Source organism: Zootoca vivipara, chromosome 13 (assembly GCF_963506605.1).
Source record: "Zootoca vivipara chromosome 13, rZooViv1.1, whole genome shotgun sequence".
NCBI lineage: Eukaryota > Metazoa > Chordata > Lepidosauria > Squamata > Lacertidae > Zootoca > Zootoca vivipara.
The window spans coordinates 26984491-27007295 of record NC_083288.1 but is presented as its reverse complement, the minus strand read 5'-3'; the positions used below and the strand labels follow the sequence as shown (position 1 = coordinate 27007295).

Genomic DNA, 22805 nt, shown 5'->3' with positions numbered 1-22805 from the left:
AGGATCTTATCCACAGGGAGATAATCCACTCTGTAGTTCATTAGGGAGCACTTGCCCGTTAGCAATTTAATAGATTTTTTTTTCTCTCCTCAGGTTAAATACAGTGACAAATGTACCCAAAGATCAGGAAAAAACAACAGCTGTCCAGATGATTCATGCCAGGCATAGGGAAACTCGGCCCTCCAGATGTTTTGGGACTACAATTCCCACCATCCCTGACCACTGGTCCTGTTAGCTAGGGATCGTGGGAGTTGTAGGCCAGAACATCTGGAGGCCCGAGTTTGCATATGCCTGGTTTACACTTTTGTTCTCTCTGCTCACACGGCAAAAAGAGCTCAAAGGGAAAAGGAGAGACTGACACATTTGCAGAGGCGTACAACATTTTTATTTAAGATACAGTATTGAACACCAAATACGCATGACTATGCACAAATGGTTCCACACATTTCAAAGCATGTTTTCAAAATCTTGCTTCCCAGTTCCATATCTTTAGGTTGCACAGGGCAGCACATAAGCCAGGGATTCCATCTCCATTTCAACATCAGGAAATGGCATTGCATGCAAAGTTGGGTGGGAAATCTCCTCCTGCTCACCCATAGCTCTATTCTGGACCTTTTGCTTGTGGACGTTGGATAGCTCAGCTAGTTAGAGTGTGGTGCTGATAACGCCAAGGTTGCAGGTTTGATCCCCGTATGGGACTGCAAGACTTTAGGTGACATATTATAGGTTTTTCTGAACACAAAAGTAATAGTTGAAAAGACACTTGAAAAGACACCAGTACCAATGTGCGCCTATACAAAAATATACATCAAAAGAAAAGGCCAACATTTCTGATATTAAAGGGAGCGGGCTGGTAGGTATCAGAGGTCTCTCTTCCTCCCTGTCACTTTCCTGAAAGCTTGTTTCACATCCTTATTCCTTAAGCTGTAAATCAGTGGATTCAACATGGGTGTGATGGTGCCATAGAATACGGCAATGTATTTGTCTAGATCTGAGGATGTCTTGGTCTGAGGCTGTAAGTACATTGACATGGCTGTTCCATAGAATATGGTGACCACCATGAGATGCGAACTACAGGTTGAGAAGGCCTTGGCCCTGTTCTCTGTGGATTGCATTTTCAACACAGTGGTGATAATACGGGCGTAGGTGACCAAGATGAAGCCGAAGGGAAGAAGCAGAGTAAGGATGCTGCTGGCAAACATGGTCACCTGGTTTCCACTAGTATCTGAGCAGGCCAACTTGAGCATAGCCTGGACCTCACACGTAAAGTGGTTGATAACATTATGCCCACATAGAGAGGCCTGTGAGGTGAGAGATGGTACCAGGATCAGGAGGAAGGAGCTGCCCCAAGAAATGGTTGCCATCGCAATGCAAACCTCATTGCTCATGATAATATTATAGCGCAGGGGGTTGCAAACAGCCACCCAGCGGTCGTAGGACATCATTGCCAGCAGGAGGCATTCTGTCATCCCCAAGAAGAGGGAGATGTACATTTGGGCAAAACAGCCAGAATGGGAAATGGTGGTCTTGGCTGACAGGCAATGAGCCAACATCTGAGGGATGGTGCTGGTAGTATAGCAGATGTCAAGGAAAGACAGGTTGCCAAGGAAGAAGTACATGGGGGTGTGCAGGTGGGGATCCACTACAGCAAGCAGCAGGAGGAGACCGTTGCCCACCACAGTGATGAAGTAGATGAGTAGAAAGAGGCCAAAGAGGGCAATCTTCGTCTGAGGGTTACTCGAGAGGCCCAGCAGGATGAATTCGGTCACGGTAGTCTCATTCTCTCTTCTGCCCATGTTATCTCCTCTAAGGGCTTTCCTGGGAATGAAACAGGAAAACAGTTTGGAAGTGAATAGCCTCACCTGACCCAAGAGTATAATTTATATTGAGGATTACATCTTGTATTATTGCTGAAGCCTCGAGGCTGCTAAGCAATAATGAGGAAAATAAGAATAAGGGAAAACCCCACAATATTAGAAGCAAACTAAAAACTGCAAGTTGGAGGAGTTGAAGAAGTCAGGGAGTGGGGAGAGGGGAATGATTCTTGGAAGCCATCAAATTTCATTAAAAGCTTGAGAAGGGCAGAAGGGATGCAATGAGTAATTGTGTAGGAGACACAAAAGTCAGAGGCAGCATTAAAAAAACCCACCACTACCCACTCAAAAAAACAATCCTAGCACTGAAATCCATGGAACTTATGTTAGTCATAATGTGAGCAGAAGTACAGAAAATGCAACATAGTCAGGCTCCTCTTGTCTGGGGATTTACTTTTGACTGATCAGATAAGAATTAGGATTGCACCTTAAATTCAGATTGAACTCAATTTATTTACAGCAAAGGAAAGGAAGTCTTCTAACACCCCACCACCATATACTGTAAAACATAATTAACGTGTATAATTTTATTGTCACAAGGTGACACAAATGGCCATTGGACAACTTTAAAAGGGAGTTAGGAAATAAGAGAACAAGAGGAAGATACATTTAAAGAAGACTGGAAAACGTTTACTGATTATATGGGTGGAAATTGTGTACATTTAATAATGCTGGTAACATTAAGATAAATTCAACAGTGTTAACAAGTTTTGAAGGTGTAACAATGGATTACTGTGAGAAATGATAAACGTTGCCTCAATCATATATCTAACAATTACTGAATGGTTTAGTTCATTTAAAATATTGGAGACACTTATGCTATCCGAGCTAGGAAGAGAGCAGAGGGAATTGTTGCAAATCCTTTGCATCCCAGTCATCATCTGTTTGATTTACTTCCATCTAGACATCGCCACAGGACTCTATACACAAAAACAGCTAGGCACAGGAACAGTTTTTCCCCTTGTGCCATCAAATTGTTAAATTCATAGTTGTGTAGCGGAAGCCAGTTATGGGTGGGGTTCCTTTGCTGTGAGTGGAACAGTTTTTGTATAAGGTACGTTTACATTGCAATGTAGTCGAAGCAAAATTCCAAGTATGTTGGTACTTGGCCAATAAATTATTCCTTATTCCTTATATGTAGGGACGTATGGTATGCAAAATGAACCACAGAAAGAGAAGAAGGGAAGTCATTGATTTAAGGTTGTTTAAATGAATATTTTGAAATGTAAATAAGAAAGATCTAATAAAAACTATATATAAAAAACTAAAGTCAAAGGGAATTATGGGGAAAACCCCATGGTGGATCAAAGTATCCCCAACTATAAGCCAGGATGCATAAAAATGAAACATCAACATGCAGAGGAGGTATGACTCTGTATACCAGATGCTGAGGACAAATTACAAGGCAAGGGAGATGCCGCCAGTTTCATGGCATGTTTTTAACTTCCCAGTGGCACCTGGGGGCCTCAGGGAGCCGGTCCGTGACGGGTGACCATTGTTTGAAACAAAGAGTATCGGATGAGATGGACCATTGGCCTGACCTATCAAGACATTTATTATATTATTACAGGAGACAAAGTCATAACTGGTTCTGTGCTAAATTCTCATTTAACACCATAAGAAGGAAAAGGTGACAGCAGTCATGAAATTAATAGACGCCTTCTTCTTGGGAGAAAGGAATTACAAACCTAGACAGCATCTTAAAAAGCAGAGACATCACCTTGCCAACAAAGGTCCATATAGTTAAAGCTATGGTTTTCCCAGTACATTAGTGATGTATGGAAGTGAGAGCTGGACCATAAAGAAGGCTGGTCGCCAAAGAATTGATGCTTTTGAATTATGATGCTGGAGAAGACTCTTGAGAATCCCATGGACTGCAAGAAGATCAAACCTATCCATTCTGAAGGAAATCAGCCCTGAGTGCTCACTGGAAGGACAGATCCTGAAGCTGAGGCTCCAATACTTTGGCCACCTCATGAGAAGAGAAGACTCCCTGGAAAAGACCCTGATGTTGGGAAAGATGGAGGGCACAAGGAGAAGGGGACGATAGAGGACGAGATGGTTGGACAGTGTTCTCGAAGCTACTAACATGAGTCTGACCAAACTGCGGGAGGCAGTGGAAGACAGGAGTGCCTGGTGTGCTATGGTCCATGGGGTCATGAAGAGTTGGACATAACTAAACAACAACAGAAGGAAAAGGAAAGACAGTAACTCACCATAGCAATGCCTTAATCCTCCAGAGTTTGTGGCACCCGTTCACGAATTTCCCCCCACTTGTGAAAAATGAAGGACATGCAAATTAGCTACAAATATTAGAGAACAGGATACTGTGTGCCATAGTTTGGGCATTTTAAATAAGTGCACAACTCTCCCATAGATCAATGAAATTAAAAAGATGCCTTGTCTCCATCCAGGGTGAGGGGAGAGAGAAACTGCAATTCTCATAATAGCAGCAAGGAACAGTACATGTTTGTGGTAGTTGTCAGAACTGATGGAAAAACCCTGATTCATTCAAGGTTTAGATAACAACATTCTCTAACTTGGTCATTTTCCAGGATTTTATCCACAGGGAGATAATCCACTCTGTAGTTCATTAAGGAGCACTTGCCCATTAGCAATTTAATAGATATTTCTCTCTCCTCAGGTTAAATACAGTGACAAATGTACCCAAAGATCAGGAAAAAGCAACAGCTGCCCAGATGATATATGCCAGGCATAGGCAAACGGCCCTCCAGATGTTTTGGGACTACAATTCCCATCATCCCTGACCACTGGTCCTGCTAGCTAAGGATCACGGGAGTTGTAGGTCAAAAACATCTGGAGGGCCGAGTTTGCCTATGCCTGGTTTATGCACAGAGCTGGAAATAAGAAACAGCCCCAACCAAGGAGATGAAATTGGCAGATGAAATTGATGGACTATGCAGAGATTGCTAAACTCACAGGAAGAAAAAAAATATTCAGTAAAGAATGGGAAAATTTGTGGACCATTTGAAAAATTGTAAACAACTTAAATCGTTAGCAGGCTTAGCATAAATTGAGCAGTGAATATATAAATGAAATAAAAAAAATTGGGAGAAAAACAAATAAATAAGGAATTAATTTGGACATGCAGTAGTAAAAAACAAAACAAAACTGTAAGGAGCCACAGAGGAAGTAGAATCAAATTGTAGGTTTGTTTTCTTTCTTTCTCTCTTCTTTAATTAAACTTGTATATTTGTTGTAAAACTGAAAAACTATTTAAAGAAAATACACTGACAAATGAAGAGGAGGACTCAGAGGAGCAGAGAAGGGGCATATTTTCCGCTATATTGGAAACCTAATATTGGAGTCATCCTCTTGAAAATTATAACAGTAGGGATTTTCATCCATTTTTATTCATTCTGAATCAAATCAAATTCTGCTTTATATTGAGGTGGGGTGTGTTGCTTCCCACCACTATCTCCAGTGCCCCAGAATGACATAAGTTCTAGTGGCGTTCTGGGAAAGACCTTCTCAGCCATTATGTCATTTTTGTTAAGGTTCTGATCATGCCCATTGGGTACCATAGGTTGTGACCAATATTAATCACTTTCAGAGTAGACCTATTGAAATGAATGCTCATCATTAATCTAGGTCAGGGGTCAGCAAACCTTTCAGCAGGGGGCCGGTCCACTGTCCCTCAGACCTTGTGGGGGGGTCGAACTATATTTTTGGGGGGGAAATGAACGAATTCCTATGCCCCGCAAATAACCCAGAGATGCATTTTAAATAAAAGGACACATTCTACTCATGTAAAAACACACTGATTCCCAGTCAGTCCGCGGGCCAGATTGAGATGGCAATTGGGCTGGATCCGGTAGTTTGTCTACCCATGATCTAGGTACATTATTTTCAATCAGTCTACTGTACTCTGAGGAGAACATAGTTTAAGACAACCCCAAGTTATGGAAAACTATAATTATTAGTTCAATCATTGTGAATTTTTTATTTTATTATTATTATTTAATTCGTTTTGTTTCTCAAACAGTATTAAGGTTGCTATTATGTTTCCAATGGTACATAAACTCACAATCACAACTGCTTTTCATACTTAACGCTTTTCAACATGGTATAAATACAACTATTACTTCACTAAAGGAATAAGTTGGTTTATTATTTTAACCAACAGTAGTTAGAATCCAGACTCAAGTACCAAAATGGATATATGCCATCACCAATAAATAGAGGATTAAAATACTAAAGCCATAAACGAGCACAAAGCGTTATTGTATTTTGGCATACTTTGAAAACTAATATGATGTACAACTGTGCTAAATAACTGGATGTTGGTTTAGTAATGCAGTAGGTACCAGAATGCACAATTTCAGCAAGTGCTTGTTCAAGTTAATTTTTCAGTAAGAGATCTAACTAGATTTGAAAGATGTGCTCTAGAAGCCATTTTATGCCAAGTCTTAAAAGCATCTCCAATCTGTCAGTGTGCATCTTTTGGTGAAGAAAGTATTGATCTGATGTGTAAAGATCTTTCCTATTCTAATTGATACAAGAGGTTTCTGGAAGCTTCCTTGTGTGATACAAACTAGTGCAAGCTGGAAGTTTCTAGCTGACACGTAAGTTTCTATTCTGCCTAGAAACAAGCAGAAGGTTCCTGATGTTTGGGTTATTCCTTCAGAGAAGCTGAACAGGTGGTTTAAACTGGTTCTATTATCTCTTCCACTGATGGTCATGCTGACTATAATAAAAAGTCCAGAAAAAGCCTGAGTTTCATTTTCTAGCTTTCTCTTTCCTTCTGGTGTGGTGTTCTGTACATACCGTGTTTCTCCAAAAATAAGACACAGTCTTATATTTATTTTTCCTCAAAAAAACCCCATGGTGTCTTATTTTCAGGAGTTCTTTTTTTATTATTAAGTATGGTACAGTTTAACCTACAAGGTTAAACTGCCTATCACTATGGCTTATTTTCGGGGTATGGCTTATTTTCGGAGTATGGCTTATTTTCGGGGAAACACGGTAGTATGCTTAGTGTTAAGGTTTTAGTCTTATTATAAGTTATTGTAAGTTTAGGTTAAGTCTGCTGCAACTGGATTTCTTATGGACAGTGCCAATCCTGAATGTATGGATTTGTGACCATTATGCTCATTTACCTTCTTTTTTTAATATACATTTTTATTAGTTTTTACATATATTTTCCAAACAGGACATATCATCTCATCTTATACAATTCTTGGCTGTTTCAGCCTGAGACTTCCATCAACTGCGTCTAATGATTTTCAAACCTCATCTTTTAATCTTACATTTATTATCCTAACTGTTACTTTTAATAATCCATAACTTAAAATCCATTCTCATAAATCTTTTCTGCAATATTTCATATAGTTCTCCTTACAAAACGTCTTGTAGTCCTGCAAGCGTAGTCAGTTGGTTACAATTGTCTTTCAAATAACTCGTATATTTACTCCAATCTTTCAAGAATTTCTGGTCCCGCTGGTTTCGAATTCTCCCTGTCATCTTATCCAATTCTACGTAGTCCATCAATTTCACCTCCCATTCCTCTTTCATTGCATTATGCTCATTTACCTTCAGTAGCTGTAGTAAAACTCTGCTGGATGGAATATTAATTGCCTCTGGTATATTTTTGGGAATCCTGCAAAGTGCTATGTCTTTTTTACTCTGCTAACTATACATTGGAGTTTTGCTCTGGATCAATATGAGCAGAATTCATGGCACAATTTTGCATTAAGGCTATGGAGGTCGCCTATGAGCAAGATATTTTTTGTTGGAAGAGAGGACTTAGCTAATGTTGCGGTCACGTAGGGTGGACAAGCAACACCGCGAATGACAAACAAAACTAAATATTAAACAATACATTGCAATCATTTTGTGAAACATTCTTTACCTCTCAGTTGCTGCCTGGTGTTTGCATCCAGTCTCATAACAATAATATAGCATTTGGGAAGAAAAATGAAGCCCATTAACCCAATGCTGGAGATTAAGGTGGAGAAGATCTCCACGATCACCATGTATTTCCCTTTGGTGCTCAAGTAGTGATGCAGAAACGACACACGGACATAGCAAAAAACAACCCTAGCCACTCCCCCACCCAAAAGACCCACATGCTGAAGATGATGAACTTGAACCCAGATTCAGGCATACTTTGGTCTCATTGAAACAGTGCTCGGAAAATTAATTTTAAAACTGAATTTGTTCCCGTTGTTCCCATTCTCCCCTCCAGAAAGGAATTCATTCCAGTTCAAGCTCACCCCCTCCAAAAAGGAACTAATCCTGCTCCAGTTCAATTCACAATTCATCCATGTGGTCCTTGGCAGGTTTTTCTCTCCAGGCTTTCAAATTTTGCAAGCTGCTCTGCTAAAGTACAAAATATACTAAGAATACGAAGAAAGCATCAACACACACAAACACAGTGTAATGTGAACAATGGTTTTATTTGTTTTCCCCAACAATTATGATCTTAAAGCTTAAAAATAATCACTTTTCAGAGAGGTTGTTGTTGTTGTTGTTGTTATTGTTGTTGTTGTTGTTATACCCCACCCATCTGGCTTCTAGATGACTTCTAAAAGTCAGATGGTTGTTTATTTCCTTAATTTCTGATGGGAGGGTGTTCCACAGGGCAGGCACCACTACCAAGAAGGCCCTCCTGGTTCCCTGTATCCTCACTTCTTGCAGTGAGGAAACCACCAAAAGGCCCTTGGAACTGGACATCAGTGTCCGGGCTGAACGATGGGGCTGGAGACGCTCCTTCAGGTATATAGGGCTGAGGCCATATTAAATGGATGTGCAGGGAAATAGGGAGAATATATGTAAACTAGTATCTTGAAGCCCGTTAAAATAACGGGTGCTAGAGTGCGTGTCGCGGCAGCAGCAAGGCCGGATCGCAACCCCAGCGCTCGGCTATACCGTAGGAGAAGCCGGGGCCGCGGCGCCGCCTCCTCGGCCCGGCCTGGCCCGGCCTACAGGGAGTAGGCTCGCCGACCCCGGGATCCACCCACCATCGCCTCGTTTCCGCCCCTTGGTTGCCTGCCACCATGGGCGCCTCTGTGAGAAGAAGAGGTGTCGGGGCTCAGGCAGCCAAGGGGCGGAAAGGAGGCGGTGGTGGGTGGATCCCGGGGCCGGGAGGCGGCTGAGGAGGCAGTGGGCTGAGGAGGGAGGGCCGGGCCGAGCTGCCGGGAGGTGGGAGGAGGGGGTCCCGCCATTGTCCCGGCCAGAGGTGTCGCGCTCCTGCTGCTGCTGGAGGAGGAGGAGGAAGGAGCCCGGAGCCAGGGGGCGGTCCTCTTGCCCGCCTTGCCGCCTCAGCCTGGCTCATCTCCCTGCCGAGCTGAGCGGGCACCAAGCTCCCCTCTCCGAAGTGCCTCTTCGTCCAATCCCTGTGTCCGTGGGGCACATGCGCAGTAGCGCGGACAAAGGGACACAGGGACTGGACGCAGAGACACTTGCATATTATTATATAGGATAATAATTTAGGCAAAACAAGATAAAGGACATCAAGTAAAGGAAAGCGGTGCACAAGCAATTGGAAGCCAATTTTCTTTTTTGTTGTTGTTTTTTTGAATATTTTCTATTTCTTCTTTTTTCTCTTTTTTTCTTTTTCTTTCTTACTTCCTTTTTGTTATGTTTCTCTCTCTTTTTGTTATACGCTTTGTATGATTTATGTATGATTTTTATATGATTTATGCGAATTTACAGGGTTTGTTGTCTATTATTATTTGTTATGATTTATTATGATTTATTATGATTTATTATGATTTCTGTATGTATCCATTTTAAAATTTAAATAAAGGCTATTTTAAACATTAAAAACAAACAAACAAACAAAAAATAAATGGTAAATACAAAGGTCACAATCAAACACAGAGCTAAGTCCAATGAAATTTTCTTAATTTAAGTTTTTTAACTTAATTTAAGTTAATAAATTAAAACTTAAATTGCATCGAATTAAAAATTGCCCAAAGTTCCACTGCTAAAGGAACTTAATTCTTGTTCAGTTCTCCAGGAAATTATAAGGTACTTTCAGGTGTAATTAATTTTGAAATATTCAGTTAATTAGTTAATCTGGATTAGTTAATTCCTAGGACTGACTTGAATTCAGTGGGGCTAAGTACTGGGTAGACATGTACGGGAATGCACCACAGGAGTAGTATAATCTGGATCCAACCCAATGAAATGTTTACATATGCATCATTAACTGTATATGTAAACGGATATTTAACAGTTTATGCAAAAGTTTAAAAGATAAACCAAATAAAGGAATGAATAAATAATATCCCACAAGGTAGCACAATGTCTTCAGGGGCTAAGGCTGCTGTGGTTTCTAACTTTTTAAATCCAAGATGCTTCATAGATAATTGCTCAGTGGGGAATAGGAAGGGCTCAATAGAACTCGAACCTGAACTTAAGTAACTTTTATCCAAAGATCTTAAACGTATCCCATGACATCACGTTTTCTTACTTTTTGCAGGAAGATTACACAACAGTGGAGGTAAGATGCATGGAAGAGATGGGATCTGACTTAAAAAAAATCAGTCTTGTAGGGGTTTTTTAAGAATTATTTTTTCTCTTTATGTTTTTAGCTTGGAAGGACAAATAGAAGTGTCTCTCATGATGCAAATGCTCCTAATTTTGAGAGCTAATTCCGAGCAGTAAGCTTTGTTGGGCACCTGCCAAGGCCCACAGTCATTTTATTTTATTTTATTAATAATTGCTGGTTTTACTTGTATTTTGAAAAATGTTTGGGTTGCCTTGTTTTTAACATCTGATTTATAAATCATTGCCATTCTCTTTGTAAACCACTTAGAGTTTTTAATAATTAAGCAATATATAATTCCTGTTTAATAAAGAAAAATAACGTGGTCTTGGTTTTTTTAACTGCCCAGGAAATTCTGATGAAGGCATGTATATTAATCTTTTAAAATAAAACAAACATCTTGATTTCAATGGGAGTTAAATATGGCTAAATCTGGATCTAACCAATTGCATTTTTGTGAAACGTTGTGAATTGCCGTTGCATAGTTATAACTCCCAAGTCAAGTTTGTGCAATGCTTGTGAAGAACTTCACAGCTTTGCCTACACTACTTGAGGATATTGGTTTATTTTAATTTACTTACAGAAATTGTAAGTAAAGTTGTAACAATCAACTTTAGGTACTAACAAATGGCCTGTTTATAATTATATGCTCTCATCTCTTCGCAGGCATTGATATCATCATACTAACTGGTTGCTTCTTTCATTATAATGAGGGTAGCTGGTCCATAATTCCCCCCCCCCCCAGGCTTCTAATACTATAGTTTTAAATCTTTCTACTTCCAGGGAGTCATTCCCCACTTTCATTAGCTGCTGAAAGACGGCTATATGAGCCAAGTGCAAATAATGGAGGACATACTTTAACTCCTGATGGCCAATTGCCAGCTTCCAAAGTATTATTTCCAGGGGAAAGGAAAAACTGCATTATATATTTGCCCTTAATTCTTTTGAGCCCTGTATGTACTGAAACCATTTATATTACCCGTGTACTGTATGCCTAAACATGTCCCTTTGATAATTGTGGACCTCTATCCTCATCTTTATTCTCCCTACTTCTAGTTACAGGTAGGTAGCCGTGTTGGTCTGACGTAGTCGAAACAAAATAAAAAAATTCCTTCCAGCAACACCTTAAAGAAGTGTGCATGCACACGAAAGCTCATACCAAAATAAAAAACTTAGTTGGTCTTTAAGGTGCTGCTGGAAGGAATTTTTTTATTATTATTCTCCATGTTACTGTCTCACAGCACCATTCATCGTTTTGTTGTTTGGAACGTTGAAGCAAAGGGTTCCTATATGATAAGGGTTCTGCCAATACTCTAGGCTAATGTGACATGTCCACATCAGGAATTGTCACGTGTGTGCCCCCCCCTTTTAGTCTGCACCACTGTACTTGTGATCAACTAATGGAGGGGGGAGGAGAGAGAAGCAGCATTTAGGGTCACAAAACAGCGATCCCAGCTTCGGTCATGTGATCCCAGCTCCACAATGGGATCTGCACAGATGTGTATTACCAAGTTGAATGCTGTCTCCTCTCTGATACACACACAAAATCATAATCTTAAGAGCCAGTGGATGCCTTTCACATTTGTTTTCTGTCCAGTTCAGGCTGAGAATCTTGCAGAGTCAGTTTTTCACATGAGATGGAAAGTTACGTTTATCCTGAAAAGGAGGAGGGTTTGTTTGTTTTCAGTCTGTCCCTACTGTACTTAATACATCATGCCTGTATTCATTGAGAGTTACAAGGTATTAAGCAGGGATGGGGAACCCGTAACTTCCAGATGTTATTGCATTACAACTCCCACCATCCGTGACCACTGGCCTTGCTGGCTGTGGCTGATGGGAACAGGAGTCCCACAACATTTGGAGGGTGACAAGTTCCGTATCTTAGGTGTAAAACCATCCCTGGTCCAAAACTTCCCATTTCAATCCTGATTTCATTCTCTTAGCTTGAGCATTGTGTGTGTGATGGAGCAATACAATCAAACAATTGCCCTGGATTTCGTGTTTCTGGGGTTTTCCAAAGATCGAGACACCAACCTGTACCTCTTTGCAGCGGTCCTTTTCATGTACCTCATCACCCTGACAGGTAACACACTCATCATCGTGGCCATCCACATAGACTCACAGCTCAGCACACCCATGTACTTCTTCCTGAGCCATCTGTCCTTCCTAGACATCTGCTACACAACAAGTGTGGTGCCTCAGTTGTTAATCCATTTCCTGACCAGCTCCAAGACCATCTCCTACAACAGGTGCATGGCTCAGCTCTACCTCTCATTCGCCTTCGGAAGCATTGAATTTATCCTCTTGGCAGCCATGGCTTATGACCGATATGTGGCTGTCTGTCATCCATTGCATTACAAGATCATCATGAGCAGGACAGTGTGTATGCAGTTGGTGCTAGCATCCTGGACAGCTGGATTTCTCAATGCTCTCCTGCATACGGTGTTCACTGTGCGCCTTCACTTCTGCAGCTCCAACATCATCAACCACTTTGCCTGTGAAGTCCTGGCTGTTATCAAGATTGCTTGTTCAGACACTTCCGTCAATGAGATTCTGTTTTTGGTGACAGGGTCCATTGTGCTGGTCACCCCCTGTATTGTGGTAACACTTTCCTACGTCTATATAATCCGTGCTATCCTACTTATCCAGTCTTCAGGAGGCCGTCAGAAAGCCTTCTCCACATGTACCTCTCACCTGACGGTGGTCGCCCTCTGCTATGGCACAGCAATCTTTGCTTACATGAGCCCCAAATCCAACACTTCGCCCAACCAGGACAAGATGCTGGCTTTCTTCTATGCAGTTGTTACTCCGATGCTCAATCCTATAATCTACAGCCTAAGGAACAAGGAAGTCAAAGGAGCCCTGGCTAAAGCAATAGGGAAGAATACCGTTTCTGAAAGTCATTGATCCATTTGTGAATTTGTATACATCCAGTAAGGTGGCAGAGCAGACAAAGAGACATGCAATTTGCTTAATCATTTAATTATTCCACACAATGGATTTGTATACAAACTGAATCTAGGAGGAAACATTATGTTTTGATGTAATATGAACATTTTACACTGCGAAAAGAGAAATGAAAGCATTGAGGAGAGTAGCTGAATGTGATGAGTGATCCTCCCACCCCAAAACAATTCACCAGTGTGGTGTAGTGGTTAAGAGCAGTGGACTTGTAACATGTCTTCGTTCCTCCACATACAGCTGCTGGGTGACCTTGGGCTAGACGCACTTCTTTGAAGTCTCTGAGCCCCACTCACCTCACAGAGTGTTTGTTGTGGGGGAGGAAGGGAAAGGAGAATGTTAGCCGCTTTGAGACTCCTTCGGGTAGTGATATCAAATCCAAACTCTTCTTCTTCTTCTTCTTCACCTGCAACCCCAAGAGGAGTGGTTTGGCGTTTGATTTTGCCCCATTTAGCAGATTATCAGGTAAATCCAAATTTGCAGGGGAACACATTGAGGTTGGTGCTGCTTGTGTGTAACACAGGCATCCCCAAACTTCAGCCCTCCAGATGTTTTGGACCACTGGTCCTGTTGCCTAGGGATCATGGGAGTTGTAGGCCAAAACATCTGGAGGGCCGCAGTTTGGGGATGCCTGGTGTAACATCTTATGGACTAGGTAAGCTAAAGCGGAATGCAAACAATAAATACGCCCCACCAAGTTATCTATCTATTATCTCATCTGTGCCATCTCTCTCAGAGGCTCTTGCTACCTATCCTAACTCCTTCCCTGGACACCTCTCGATTCCATACTTCTATGTCATCAACAAGGAATGTCACAAAGGAGGCATTCCATTGTTACCTGGACAACCTACCTACCTGGACACAGGCCATTTCTCCAATTGAGTCAAGATTCTAGACTGCTTACTCTAAGTCCCCCACTGTGATGCCAAAAGGTTTTCTAATTCAACCCTGCCCGTCCCCTCAAATGTGGCCATTTATATATATTAAAGTCACATCATGGTGAACAGATGTTAAGGCTGAACTAGAAGCTTGATAGAGAGGTAGACGTGCTTTCGAACTGCTAGGTTGGCAGGAGCTGGGACCGAGCAACGGGAGCTCACCCCGTCACAGGGATTCGAACCGCCGACCTTCTGATCGGCAAGTCCTAGGCTCAGTGGTTTAACCCACAGCGCCACCCGCGTCCCACAGAGAAGCTTGATACCTATAGAATATTTTGGATATTAACAAATCCAAAGCAACTGCTGTGTGCCACTTCAGTCCTCTCAGTGGGTCCATTCACACATATTGTTAGCAGCAAGGAAGCTGCTTTTTCCCCCATGAGAGATGAGGTGTTGCTGAAGTAGGCATTTGAGAGTACTGAAACAACATGCCAATATTGGAAGTGCAAAGGTGCATTGGAATCTCCAATGTGTGCTAAAGAGTGGTGGAGCAAATATACCCATAAGATACCCTCTCTTGCAAGTACAATGCACTAGGGTGGGGATATATGAGAGAAATACAGCAAATTGTCAGAGGCAAATCTCACCAAGTTGAATGGGACTTACTCCCAAGTAGGTGTTCTGCACTAACATTGACAAGGACCACTTCTCAGTCATTTCACCTATCCTGACATCAAAATATAGCTTCTTTGTTTTCTGTATCGTTAGCTGAGGTGACATAATTTTGAGAGGAAGAGAATCGCAGCAGCTGCCATTTGTTTTTCACACAAAGCCGCTTTCTGATGTGGTTTTTCAAATTTTGAAGGAGCGTCTCCACCCCCATCGTTCTGCCCGGACACTGAGGTCCAGTACCGAGGGCCTTCTGGCGGTTCCCTCGTTGCGAGAAGCCAAGTTGCGGGGAACCAGGCAGAGGGCCTTCTCGGTGGTGGCGCCTGCCCTGTGGAACGCCCTCCCATCAGATGTCAAAGAGAAAAACAGCTACCAGATTTTTAGAAGACATCTGAAGGCAGCCCTGTTTAGGGAGGCTTTTAATATTTAATATATTATTTTATTTCATTTTCTGTTGGAAGCCGCCCAGAGTGGATGGGGAAACCCAACCAGGTGGGCGGGGTAGAAATAATAAATTATTATTATTATTATTATTATTATTATTATTATTATTGGCTGCCTCCTTTGCCACTCACAGGGGACCACCAATTTAGTGGGCAGCAAATGAATATGTACAGAAAACCACACACTTTTACTGAGTGGGCAGATTGTGCCCCTAAGCTAAGCCCTGTCCTTTTCTTCGAGAGATGCAGTGTTAAATATCCCTCTAAAGAAAAGGCAGATTGAATTAGACTTGTGAAAAATATAAAATCACAGTGTGCTGTTCCACATAACCCTATTTTAAAACCTGAAGTATAAAAACAACAAGAAGAACATTTTACACATTTGGATTTCTTCTCTCTCTTTTCATAGCAAACCCCCTCAATGCTTTTTATTTATTTGACAGCAGATGCAGAGGCTTAAAAGGCAACCCCATGCCATTCTTTGGGGTGGAGGAATTAACAATGTAAGCATATTCATTTCGCATCAGAAGCTTAGGGGTCCCACCAAACTCAATAGGACTTACTCTCAAGTAAACAAGCAAAAGAAACAAATTTGTGTGAGGGGCCATTTCGCCAACTCATCTCACCTTAAATTACTGGCTCAATTTCATAATTGGTTGGCGGATTGGTTTCTTGCCACGTCTAAGGCTGTGTACACATTACTAGGTTGTCCTTGTTCCTCAATTTGAATCCAGGCAGGTTTGGCGAAAAACGCATCAACATATGATTATTTCCTAAGAAACCACGTATGAACTGTAACTAAGGTTGTGTACACTGCTCCCAAGCCAGCAATGGAAGTGTTGTGACGTGGGGTTTGTGATTTCAGCTTTCTTGACATAATATGCTGGAGACAGTTCTCTAGTAACACTTCTTTACATGGGCGTAGGCAGGGGACAGGAGGGGGCAATTGCCCCCCCCAGAAGCAAAAGGCTAAGGGGCGCAGCGTGGCAGCCCCAGGCTCCTGCTCCCGGCGCGAAGCTCCAGAGGCGCACGGGGAGCGTAAGCGGGAGCGGGGAGCGTAAGTGGAGGAGGCAGCCACAGGCTCGCGTTCCCTGCGCGCCTCTGGAGCTTCGCGCTAGGAACAGGAGCCTGGGGCCGCCTCCTCGGAAGACCTGGGAGGCGCGGAGGAGGCAGCCATGGGCTCGTGTTCCCCGCACGCCTCTGGAGCTCCGCTCCCGGCGCGTGGGGCCGCCTCCTCGGAAGAGCTGGGCGGGCGCAGGCCACGTAGCCCCACCCACATTCCCACTGTGGCCCCTCCCCTCCCCTCCCGCCCCTTGCCCCCGCCCCTTGCCCCCTCCTAATTTTGATCCTGGGTACGCCCCTGCTTCTTTATTAAAGTAAACAAGACTGAGGTCTGAGGAGAGCAAAGCTACATTTATAGGGACAGGGGACTAGCTAGAAAGGGATACATTTTGGAGGGAACAATATCAGGCAATCACAGTGCTGCCTTTTGGAGAAAACCAATAAGACAGAGGATCCAAATAGGGCAGCTTAAATGAACCAATAGTAGCTGTACCCTCTGGAACCAAAAGGCAGTTACTTTATCCTAATGCAAATACAGACAATAATAATACAGATATAAAATCCTTTGACTCAATACACAACAGGAAGCACACCGGCTGCGGAGCAAACAGGAACATGTGGTACACAGCCCTAGTGTAGGATTACAGCCTAAGACATCTTTAAAATGTGCCCTTATGAGATTTTCAGGGGGATCTCAGTATCCCAGACCTGGAAAAAGGGAAACATCCTCTCAGAGAAAGGATAATTGAAAGTAAAAATAGGTTCCATGGAGTCGGCGTCATAAAAGGAGAGGATTTCAAAATCATACTCCAGGCGTATCTTGATCCGTCGCAGGGATTTCCACAGCGGAAGGACAGTGGAAGGAGAGGTAGAGGCCATGTATTCTCCCTCAATCAGCTGCAGCGCCCAAAACCCCTCAGTAACTTTGATATATTGGTACCATTTTCTCCCTATGGATTCCCGGACTGCACCGATGGCCCATGCTTTGGCCTTGCCCACCTCTACCACCCATTCCATAGTCCCAGAGGTGATGCCTTCTGCTCCGAGGACACAGGGCGAAAAATTGAAGCGCTCAGGGTTGTCAGGAAGAACCTGGGCCTGGCTGCCCAGGTACACACTTTTCCGATCTTCAGAAAGGATGAGGGTAGGGAAGGCTGTCTTGGGATCCAGTGTGACTTCCACTAAAAACAGAGACGGAGAATAGTTTGCAAACAATTTTACCAGCTAAAGAAATGACTTTCTACTGTAGGGGTTGAGAACCTTTGGCCCTCCAGATGTTGCTGAACTACAACTACCATCATCCTTGGTCATTGGCCGTGCTTCCTGACGCTGATGTGAGTTGTAGTTCAGCAATACCTGGAGGGCCAACAGTTCCCCATACCTGTTCTGCTGCTTTAGTGGTAACAGTTTCCAGAGCACGGACATCTCAAGGTGAAGAACAACATTTTAGGAACAGTGAATGTTCTTTAATGGTACCTTTGCTAACCAGAAGAAAACATGTACTATTTTCCTTCCTAGGATAAGTTCTTTAAACAAACAAACTGTAGATTTGGGCATAGTTTCAGGTTGAACCCAGGAAGGCCTTCTTTGAAAGATTACAGGTACCGGTATATTTTTGTGATGTAATTATTATGATAATTACAAAATCACATTCATAACTATATTATTGCTGTTAAGAAGAAGGCCGTGATAATTATAATATGGTTAAATATAACTTAAGATTGCACATTATCTTCAAAATTACCATTCTAGAAGGGTACAAAGCTTAAATCACAATAAAACTGTTAAGTTCATTTCTAAAACTACTTCTCAAAAAGTAAGGTAACTTTGTTAAATGATGTGATCTCCCACATCTGTGTAGAGACACTGAAGCAGCTGGAGATTCTGGGATCTTCCTGCTCTACCAATCCATGTAACTGCTAGTAACATTAAATTACATTCCAAAACTACTGTTTTACCTCCCTTTAAAAATAACACTAAGCATTTTGGAGATCTGGGGAAAGAACCTATGCTGCTATTTCCTACATCCTACTCAAAACCTCCCTCCAAAATATTTGTATATATGGACATAAACCTGCCTTAAAAGAATTGCATCTTTAGGATCTATTCATAGATTAGAATAAATAATATGAGGTCAGATACTATTGAGGTAGGGAGGGGCTTCTTAAATTGTCACTAATACAGAAAAAAGTTGTTTATCCTCCCAGAGGCTCAAACAATAGCACTTTTGGATCAAAGGCAGAAGAAAAAAGGTCTTTGTTCCTAGTCCACAACACATGGCAATCAAATCTAGCTGTGAGGTAGGTGGAAAGCCTTCCTTCCTTCTATTGCATAAGGGGTGGTTCCAAATTCTGGACGGCTAGCAGTAGCACATCTGCAGAAAAATTCATTTTGCAGTGGCTGCCGGCTTTCAGCCTGGATGGAAGGACCTCGATTCATCTGCTGGCAACTAACCTACCTACCTACATTTCTTTTTCTTTCTTTCTTTCTTTTATTGGGTTTTATAAACAAGAATAATGTTATATAAATAAGTATACCAAGTTTTCTCATGTCATATGTATATCACAAAAATAGCACAATGTTGGAAAATATCTACAACATATGTTTCATTAAAAAGGTAAAGGGACCCCTGACAATTAAGTCCAGTCGCGGACAACTCTGGGGTTGCAGCGCTCATCTCGCTTTACTGGCCGAGGGAGACGATGTTTGTCTGCAGACAGTTTTTCCGGGTCATGTGGCCAGCATGACTAAGCTGCTTCTGGCGAACCACAGCAGCGCACGGAAATGCCGTTTACCTTCCCACTGGAGCGGTACCTATTTATCTACTTGCACTTTGACATGCTTTCGAACTGCTAGGTTGGCAGGAGCTCGGACCGAGCAATGGGAGCTCACCCCATCGCGGGGATTCGAACCGCCGACCTTCTGACTGGCAAGCTCTAGGCTCAGTGGTTTAGACCACAGTGCTACCCGTGTCCCTATGTTTCATTATTAGTGGTCAATGTATGAGTTCTTGGTTTATGAATTGGTTTAAACAATTAGGAAGATGAAAAAGGGGTGGAAGGGGGGAGTGGTGGATGGGGTGGTTATGCTTCTATTATTCTACTTAGGGTGTGTAAGGGGTTGTGTCAGCGTTATTTGTATGGGTTCTCTTACTATTCATTTGTTGTATTTCCTTGGTGGTGAGAGAGGTTGTGTGTGGCTTAGGGTGTGGCTGGTTGTCTTTGGTTGGCTGTAGTGAGAATTGTTATTCTGTGTGAGTGGGTGGGTGTATTTTTGAATCAGGTTAACCAGATTGATTCATATGCTGTCGTGGGATTCTTGTTGTTGTCTTGTTGGGCTGTGTATAATGTGATAAAGGGGAACCAAACCGGGGTGAGGCGTCTTCTTCTATTTCTCCCCGACGTGAACTAACCTTTCTTTTGAGTCCCGCAAAACTTGTCAGTGATACTGGACAGCAACCTTTCTTCCCGTTTTCTTTTTTCTTCCCTGGTCGAGGCCGCTGCTTTCGTAGGCTGCAGGAAAACTGCAGAAAAAAGAAAGAAAAAAGGATGCTCTTGTTAAAAAATAAGTAAATAAAAGAAAGATAGACGTTTTCCCATCCCCTTTTTGCTCCTCTTACACCGCATGCACAAGAACAGTGCCCCTTTGCGGAAGTCCATCAATAAACTGATGCAAATAGGATCAGGATCTGCATAGCATTGCAACAGTTAGGGCTCCTCCAGACTTTGCAGCATTGATATAGGGCTCATGGAATAGAAATGTGCAGTGTAAAGCCTGAGGCTGTTCTGTGGGCAGAGTTGCACCCATCATCGGAAGGCACATAGAAATATCACAATAAGAAACTGCTGGAGGCCCAGTGTCACAGCTGGCATAGTCTTGGATCTGCCAGGGCCCACAGCCCCCCAAAAGCACATAACAAATATGGTGGTATGTAGCTGCCCATTGGCTAAGCCTCCATATGTGCTTGGACTTTTTCACAAGGCTAGTACAGCTTCCTGCAACTGTGAGGCTCCATCACACAATATGGAGCAGGGAACAGCATGCAGCCGCCTTTTTAAACACGGGAGGTTGGGCCAGGTAGCCACTGCTGCTACTAAGCCCTAGTCAACTGCATTGAGGTAGTAGCGGTCCCAGTGATGTCGCCAGAGAGAATCTCTGCTGCCAGGGAGGCAAGCATGGGTTTGAGATATCATGGACAGTGGTGAGCTCACCAGGGGTGGAAGACAAGGGCTCCATTGCAAGTATGAGGCCTTTCAAGGCCTGTTGCTGGCCCTATACTGCTGCATTGGAGAGACGGGTTTTCATCTTAGAATCTCAGAATCGTAGAGTTGGGAGGGACCCGCAGGGTCATCTAGTCCAACCCTCCTGCAATGCAGGAATCTCAGCTAAAACTTCCATGACAGATGGATGGCCATCCATTGTTACCTACCCAGGCACACAGCAGACAAGTGAAGGCCATTTGGTGCACAGTCTGTGCTCACAACCACACCATACATTTAAAGCACACAGATTCCCCCCCCAAAGAATTATGGGAGCCATAGTTCGTAGCTCTGTGATGGTTGAACTGCAGTTCCCAGAATTCCGTGGGCAAAGGCTATAGGCATTTCTCACGCATGTTTGATACACGGATGAAGCGCAGGATTCACAGCAAATTGGACAAGAGACCTACGAAGCCTGGAAGGGTGGGGCTCCTTTGTTTACTTACACGCTGGCATCTCTTGTTTGACTTTTGCCGACAGATCCTTTCTATTTATTCGGTCGAGGATGTTGACTGTCATCTGCAATGCTTTAGCCTCCTCGTAGGCCCTGACCATGAGCCGTGCTATTTCAATGAGGTCGGCCTTCTCGATCTTACAGTGCCGGATCGGCTTGTAGCCTTGCTCCAGTGGGTAGTCTTCAAGGTGCATCTTAAATCTCTTGAATTCCTCCTCTGTGAGCTCCTCCAAGTAGTCAACCAATTTGCAGCAGACACTGTTGGACATCTTGGCCCCTCCCAGTCAAAGGTTTGCAGAAGGAGGAAAAATGGCCTCTAGGAGAAGGAAGGTGAGTCAATTCTCTTCTGATTGGATACAGGAAGCAAAGACGGGGCTGACCAGTTTCTGCAAAGTGTCACGATCTGTGAGCTGAAGGATGCACAATAACTTTACAGAATGATTTCAGTTTCATAAAAGGAATCTCCTCAACCCATTTATTATTATTATTATAGTGTACAGTATAAGCAACTTAATGACAAAATGCAAATGGGGGAAACCAATTAAAAGCCATTGAAAAGAATAAAACAACAAACAATACCACATTCCTAAAATGCTCATCCAACAATACAGTAAGAGGGACAAGTTTCTGGAAAAAAGCATAATGTCAAGGGGAACTAGTGGTTGCAAATATCAGCTACCTGCCTCTAAAGCCCAACCTCACCCCAAAATTGATGCTAAATAGGTACCATAGGAGTCACATAATAAAAAATAGATTGGCCCCATTCTGCTCAGTTTTCCTTTTGTTACAAAACAAATATGCTCTATCTCCACAGAGCTCTGTAGTAGAAGTGATGTCCTGCGTTTTCATGCTCTGTAAGTATGCATTTTCATGCTCTGTGAGTATCAAGTATACCACAGAGTACTCCATTATGTGTACATACTGGGTACATTCAGGTCAAGTTGCAAGGTCTGTTGGGGGGGAAAACTTAGAGGGGAAGCTGTGATCATAGCTGCCAAGTTATCCCTTTTTTAAAGGGATTTTCCCTTATGCTGAACAGGCTTCCTCGCGAGAAAAGGGAAAACTTGGCAGCTATGGCTGTGAAAATTACAGCAAAAGCAAGAAAAAAAAACTTTGCAGCAACTATGTCCGTATTCAGGAGTAAATTATATTGAATCCAATGTTTTTATCTGCCCCAGGTAAGGTTTAGAATTGCAGCACAACAAATTTATTTTCTAGTGCAGAAGTTGTGCTGTGGGTGCCCAATCCCACTTCCACCTGACACAGGTTTATATATTGCATATTATAAATAGTATATCACCCTGCTTCCGCAGCCCTGGCTCAGGTTTATTATTCTGTAAACCCTGCCAAACCTGTTTGATCAGCAAAGACGGGAGGACAAAAGAGACATGTACTGTATCTACAGAACAAGAAGCAAGGCCCCTGTCAAGTCAACAGCCCAGGCTCAACATTTAATTTGAGGGAACGTTCAGACTTTGGGGGGGGGGACTCACCACTCCTCCTCCCTCGCTGCGGTTGTCCTCTTTGGCATAGCACAGCAAATGAAAGTGAAAGTTCCGGGGAAGAGTAAAACTCTCTCTCCTTCCATCCAGTCTCAGGAAGTGTTTGGCTGAAGAGAGGAAGAATTCTGCCCCCCTCCCTAAGTTGAAAGTTCAAAGCACAGACTTTGAACACTGTTGCTTCCTTCAAA

At 42.8% G+C, this 22805-nt stretch overlaps 3 protein-coding genes across 4 annotated transcripts; 1 reads left to right on the top strand and 2 right to left on the bottom strand.

Annotated features, from left to right (window-relative positions):
- Positions 1-860: 860 nt before the first annotated feature.
- LOC118094630 (olfactory receptor 13H1-like) lies at positions 861-1796 on the bottom strand. The gene has a single exon (XM_035135187.1). It carries the CDS (start codon positions 1794-1796, stop codon positions 861-863), a length of 936 nt encoding a protein of 311 aa, XP_034991078.1.
- Positions 1797-12351: 10555 nt separating this feature from the next.
- On the top strand, positions 12352-13296 carry LOC118094824 (olfactory receptor-like protein OLF3). Its single transcript, XM_035135521.2, has one exon. It carries the CDS (start codon positions 12352-12354, stop codon positions 13294-13296), a length of 945 nt encoding a protein of 314 aa, XP_034991412.1.
- Positions 13297-16732: 3436 nt separating this feature from the next.
- On the bottom strand, positions 16733-22751 carry LOC118095166 (E3 ubiquitin-protein ligase TRIM7). 2 transcript variants are annotated; one of them, XM_035136200.2, is made up of 4 exons: positions 22609-22751; positions 21108-21525; positions 19815-19925; positions 16733-17583 (listed from the first exon to the last, which is right to left on the bottom strand). In XM_035136200.2, the coding sequence occupies exons 2-4, from the start codon at positions 21382-21384 to the stop codon at positions 17075-17077; spliced, it is 897 nt and encodes a 298-aa protein (XP_034992091.1). In that variant the 5' UTR covers positions 21385-21525; positions 22609-22751; the 3' UTR covers positions 16733-17074. The 2 variants fall into 2 exon arrangements, with proteins under 2 accessions (XP_034992091.1, XP_034992093.1); XM_035136202.2 differs by having other exon boundaries at positions 21108-21431; positions 22609-22703.
- Positions 22752-22805: the final 54 nt, after the last annotated feature.